At 44.1% G+C, this 5529-nt stretch overlaps 1 protein-coding gene across 1 annotated transcript; it reads right to left on the bottom strand.

Annotated features, from left to right (window-relative positions):
* Positions 1–2038: 2038 nt before the first annotated feature.
* On the bottom strand, positions 2039–3946 carry LOC120433643 (E3 ubiquitin-protein ligase TRIM32). Its single transcript, XM_039600241.1, has 2 exons — positions 3332–3946; positions 2039–3233 (listed from the first exon to the last, which is right to left on the bottom strand). Exons 1-2 carry the CDS (start codon positions 3893–3895, stop codon positions 2490–2492), a joined length of 1308 nt encoding a protein of 435 aa, XP_039456175.1. The 5' UTR covers positions 3896–3946; the 3' UTR covers positions 2039–2489.
* Between the last annotated feature and the right edge of the window lie 1583 nt (positions 3947–5529).

Raw genomic sequence — 5529 nt, 5'->3', positions numbered from 1 at the left:
ACTTTTACTTATTTATCAGAGTTCATAGACCCATTCAATCACAAACTCTGAGGCAATAGGACTGAGCAGGCTGACTCAGTCTTACTGCCATTTTATCAGCACAACAAAGTCATTGTGAAGATGGCAACTCTGGTCCCCGTCTTCAAAGAAACCATTTCAAAGGCAGATTGCAGTTTTAGTGCACAGAGTTGCAGTAATTTGGTCATGCCATGTTCTCCAACCTCTCTGTTCCCTAGTGACTGTATCATGACAGAAAGGCTTCTGAGGAAGAAAAAAATCCCAGGTAACTTCAGTAAAAGCAGCAACTCAACAATAAAACGAGTGTTGATTTATTAATAATTATTAAGAACAAATGTAAAAATTATGTAAACATGCACTGAAATAAGAACAATGATGGTGAAAATGGTATTAGTCTTAGTGTTGAATTTAGGGATGTATATACATCCCAATAGTTTTAAAACCTGCAGAACGTCATAATGTTAACATCAGGGGGTAAAAAAAGAAAAAAAACTCATCTTAAATCTTAACCTCCTAGGACCTGGCGTCCACATATGTGGACATCACATTTTGGGTTGTCTAGACCAAAATACTAAATTTTGCTCTACAAGGGCCTGATATCCACTTACGAGGACATTATACTGCCTCTGTTTCATCAAAATTTAAAACGAATATCCTCATAAAATCAACAAAAATCGGGTAAAAGAAAAATCTGGTGACTCTTTGTTTTTACATTCATCGGGTCCCAATATGCCCAAATATCAAAGAGAAATTAAAAATGCATGCCATGGAAGAGTTCGGGTCTTAGGAGGTTAAAGAGACAACTTTTACAGAACTCTGTTTAGAATTTTTAAGTTTTGGTGCAATGATTCACACTTCCATTTCTCCACCCATTTTTCATTCCTTTAACTTGTAAGGTTGGCAGAAGATTGCCTCCTTTGCAGATACATCTATCCAGCAAGCTCAGCCTTTGGACAATATTTAGGTTAAAGCTATCAGTTCCAATCGATATGGGTCTTCGACTGACCAGGGCCAAACTGTGATGGCTAGACAACTGAGTCAGATCATCTCCAAGACTGCAGCTCTTTGGGGTGTTTCTGGTCTGCAGTGGTCAGTATATGTCAAAAATGGTCCAGGAAAGGAAATGGTGAATCAGTGAAAGGGTCACGTGTGAGGAGGGAAGGCTGGCCCATGTGGTCTGAACCCAAAGACGAGTTACTGTAGCTCAAACTGCCGAAAAAGTGAATTCTGGTTCTGATAGAAAGGTGTCAGAATTCACAGAGCATTGCAGTTTGTTGTGTGTGGCAGTGCATAGCCGCAGACCAGTCAGGATGGCCACGCTGACCCATGTCCACTACTGAAAATAACACAATGGGCATGTGAGCAGAACTTGACCACAGAGCAATGGAAGATGGTGACCTAATCTGATGAATCATGTTTTCTTTTACAGCACGTGGATGACCCGATGACCGGATAAGGTGTTGACTTGGCCTCTAAATTCCCCAGATCTCAATCCAATCTTCCCATCTGTGATGTGCTGGACAAACAAGTCCGAAGTCATAATGTTATGCCTGACCTGTATATGTCCACAGGGTGCTGCAAAAGAAAATCTCTCAGCTGTAAAAAGCAAATGCAAATGTTCTTAATAATTTCACGCTTTTACCCTATCCCAAACGGACAATCGTCTGCCGAATAAAACATCTGCTACAAACAGCCACATCTCACAAAAGAAAACTTGGCTGACAGTCGGGTTCCACTGCTGACAGATGCTGCTGTGCAAGAAGGGAGTGGGTGGACTGAAAAAGAGCCACAGAGCTTAACTCGTTGTCAGTAAAAATCAGTGACAGCATGAAAAACTGTAGAATTTGCAGGAATCACCGAATCCAATTGTGACAAGATGTATTTGAAACACAGACACCCTTCTCTTTGTATCACTTGAAAATAAAAATGCCACACTGGATAAGAAAGTACAAATTCTCTACTTTTTTAAAACTGCAATAATATTATGTTAATGAATGCGAGTCCATTCATATTTGTGCTGGATTAGATAGCTTTATTAAATTTATGCATGAGTAAATACTAGCCTGTGCTCATGCCTGCGGGTTAGCAGCTTTGGTAGAAAACTGAGCAGCACACAGATCAACACAGACATTGTGCAGACTGTGACTGAACTCTAATCTACAAACAACAGACAGCAAACAAACAGCAATTCTACTTGACCCTGAACACTTCAAAGCAGCTAAACAACAACAAACTAAAAATGACACAAGGAACACTCACTGCCTAGTGCAACACCAGATAGCTTTTCTTTCCTTTCTCTTTGTAGCTTAGCTTCATAGTCTTTGCTTTTATTATGGATGCAGCCTTTGGCCTACAAATCCAGGCAGACATTTGATTTTTATAGGTGCAGCTGGGCCAAACACGAATGCATCATTTATCAGCTTACAGTGCTGTACTTTAGGGTTCTTTTTCTTAATATCAGCACACTTTTTCTAGTCCTGGGGTGCTTTGTACTGGTATATCTTAATGCAATGATGCATGCTATCTGACACTGCAAGTTGGCCATCAGGTAGCAAGGATAGGCCACGTGGACTACTCAAACCCTGGTTTATTATGGGCCAACCCACTCCCTGTGCTGGGTATAAAAGGATTCTGTGCTGCTCCCCCCAATCTGCTACCAAAACATTACCATCTGTATCTATACAGATACCCCAGGGACAGGTCAGGACAGGTCCCATTCCTGCACATACACCCAAAACTCTAACTGTGTTCCAGCTTGGCTCCAGAACTTTGACGCAAGGTACACGACCAGTTTCATTGCCCCTCTCGGATACAGCCACCATGCCTGAGCTCAAGCAAGCTGCCACTAAGTACGGTCGGTGGAATCCAGTTACCACTGTGCGTTCAAGACGGGAGCCTGTCTTGGGGTCAAGCTTTAGGGCAATGAGGGTACCTTTTCGGATATCAGCTACCAGGAATTCATCCAGCCTGGTTACAGTCACACCCCTGGGAGCTTCCAGTTCATCTTTTGCAGAGCCGAACCCAGACCCTCCAAAGGTCTGGAGCAGTCGGCCGTGCCTGCTGAACACAAGAAGAGCTCTTTCTGCTGCACAGCTTATTGCAATCAGACCCTTAGCATTGACCGCAATGTCAAAGTAGTTCCTACACCGTCTGTCAGAGCCACCAGCAGTTGGAGAGCTCACTTGTTGGAGGACATTTCCACGAGCATCAGTCACCTGTTTCAGAGTTGAAATTCAATTATAACCTCATTGACAATTTCATTTCCCACACTGAAAACAATATTTTGCACATGTTTGAGTTGTATAACACCTACCTGAATGCGTGCATTTCCACAGTCCACTATAAAGAGCTGACCCTGCGGTGTAGCATAAATACCACTTGGCAGGGTAAGATCAGCTCGACCTGAACCTTGCTTTCCAAATTGTCCAATGAGATGGACACCTTTGGGGTTAAATTCTGTGGAAGACAAGTCACACTCCTCCTCTAACTCCACCAGTGCTTGCTGTCTTCTTTGTCCTCTGCCCCACTTTTTTGCCTCCAGTTCTGTTGTACAGGAACCATCTATAACAGACAGGGATAAAGACCTAGCCACAGGAGGTTGTTTTGATCCAGCAGCTGTGGCCTGTTTCTGTGGCTGGTGTAAAATATTGTGACCTCTGTAGGAAGGCAACGAGAAGGTCTGCCCTATGTCAGAGGCTTTCAATTTCCTTCTGAGAGTCGGCGAGGTTGAGGTGAAGCTCGTCTTGAAGTTGCTGCCCCTAATCCCCCATACTCCTTGCTCAATTGGCCCACTAGTAATCAATGGGCGCGTCTTGTGAGTCAAGTCCACTGCAGACTTTGATAAACGGCAACTGTAATTCAAAGAGCCTCTGTTCATACTGTAGTCATGAGATGGGCTAACGATGAAAGTATAGCTAGAATCAAGGCTGTCTGTTGGTGACGGTGCTCGGCCAGAGTCACCGAGCGTCCCTAGAGAGTGTTCATCAGAAGACTGGCTGAGGCAAGAGGGTGGTCGACCCCTGGAGGTGAGGTCTAGGCAGCTTTGGCTGGCTGAAGGTTCTCTTTGAGATGTTAGGGAACTGTTGCAGTATCTTAAAAGTCTATAATTGGAATCTTGACCAACTCTTCCCTTATCTCCATCTTGACCGTCTAAACTTAAGCACTGACTAAGCTTTATATGCTGCTGTTTTTGTTCAGGTAAAAGGTTTGGCTTCCTACTGGAGGCCACAGTTAGCCATTTCCTCGTATTCCTTGGTGAGTAAGGTTTCCCATTCTTGTTTATCTTGTACATCTTGTCCTCGTCTTCCGTGTCCAATTTTTTAAGAACTGTTGGTACAGCCAAAAATACGTCCTCACCTTGTGGCTGGAAGGAAACTGATTCTACCTCATCTTCCTGAGATGATTCCCAGTCGGCCTGTTCGCAGTGACATATCTTTGCAGAAGAGTGCTTTTTTCCCTCTGATTCTAGATCACCCCGGTTAGAAAGGCTGATCTTTCTAACAACCCTGCCAGTTGGTGAAATAAGTCCCTGTCCTTGGGTGCTCTTCTCTTTTCCAGAACCTTGATAGTTTGTGTCTTCACAGAGCATCTCTTGTGAATGAAGAGCACATGGCTGTCCTTGTGGCCCACAACCTCCAGCATGCAGGCAAAGGCTTTGTTCTTGAACACGAATATCTCCAAAGGTGACAGCATTCGGTTGTGAGCTGGGTTTGAAGTTCACTTTCTTTAGAGAAACTGAGATTTCCCATGGTTGTAGGAACTCTGAAATCTCCTTCAGCAGTGGGTTCTGGCTTGGCCCATTGTCCTTTACAACTGATTGACCCAATTCCTGAATCTGCTTTTTCAGTTCTGCCAATTTACAAAGCCGCTGGTCCAACAGGGACTGGCTGACCCGGGCTGCTGCCACGTTCTCCCGCTGGATCTGGTCTAGACGCTGCTGAGTGTCCCGATGGTCCTGCTCCACCCTCTCCAGCAGGCGCTGCTCTTCTCTGCGTGCTCCCAGAATAGCTCGCTCTACACCACGCTTTACAGATTCAGTCTCAGTTTCATGATGCTCCTGCAGCCTGCGCAGCTCTGCCTCTGCCTGGGCAAGGTCACACTGTGCCTGGGTTACCCAGCATGGAGGGTACTGATGCAGGAGAACAACAGAAGAATGACCATCTGACTGGCAATCAGGGCTTGGACAGTGGCCTGGGATTGGAGAGGTGGGAGTGCTGCCCAAAGATGATCCCAACATTATGGATTGATGGATTTGTACTTTTCCAGTATTTAGTTCCTTCAGAATGACAGGGAGAGATAAATACATGGAAAAAAAAAAAAAAAAAAAAAAAAAGATCAGCGTGAAAAACTGAGAAACTATATCCAGATAATATGGAGCCGTAATATTTCAATGAATTCAATTTATTTACATTGCATTAAATCACAACAACAATCACCTCAAGGCACTTTATATTGCAAGGTAAAGACCCAACAGTAATAACAGACAACACCAGCAGTGAGACAACCAATTGG

The sequence above is a fragment of the Oreochromis aureus genome, linkage group 16 (genome assembly GCF_013358895.1).
Source record: "Oreochromis aureus strain Israel breed Guangdong linkage group 16, ZZ_aureus, whole genome shotgun sequence".
NCBI lineage: Eukaryota > Metazoa > Chordata > Actinopteri > Cichliformes > Cichlidae > Oreochromis > Oreochromis aureus.
This window is presented reverse-complemented; position numbering and strand designations above follow the sequence as displayed.

Excerpts from the sequence above, each read along its gene's own strand:
- LOC120433643 (XM_039600241.1), bottom strand. The coding sequence starts at position 3,895 with ATGAACAGAGGCTCTTTGAATTACAGTTGCCGTTTATCAAAGTCTGCA. Across the intron at positions 3,234-3,331 it reads GTGGAAATGCACGCATTCAG|GTGACTGATGCTCGTGGAAA; the intron begins GTAGGTGTTATA and ends ACTCTGAAACAG.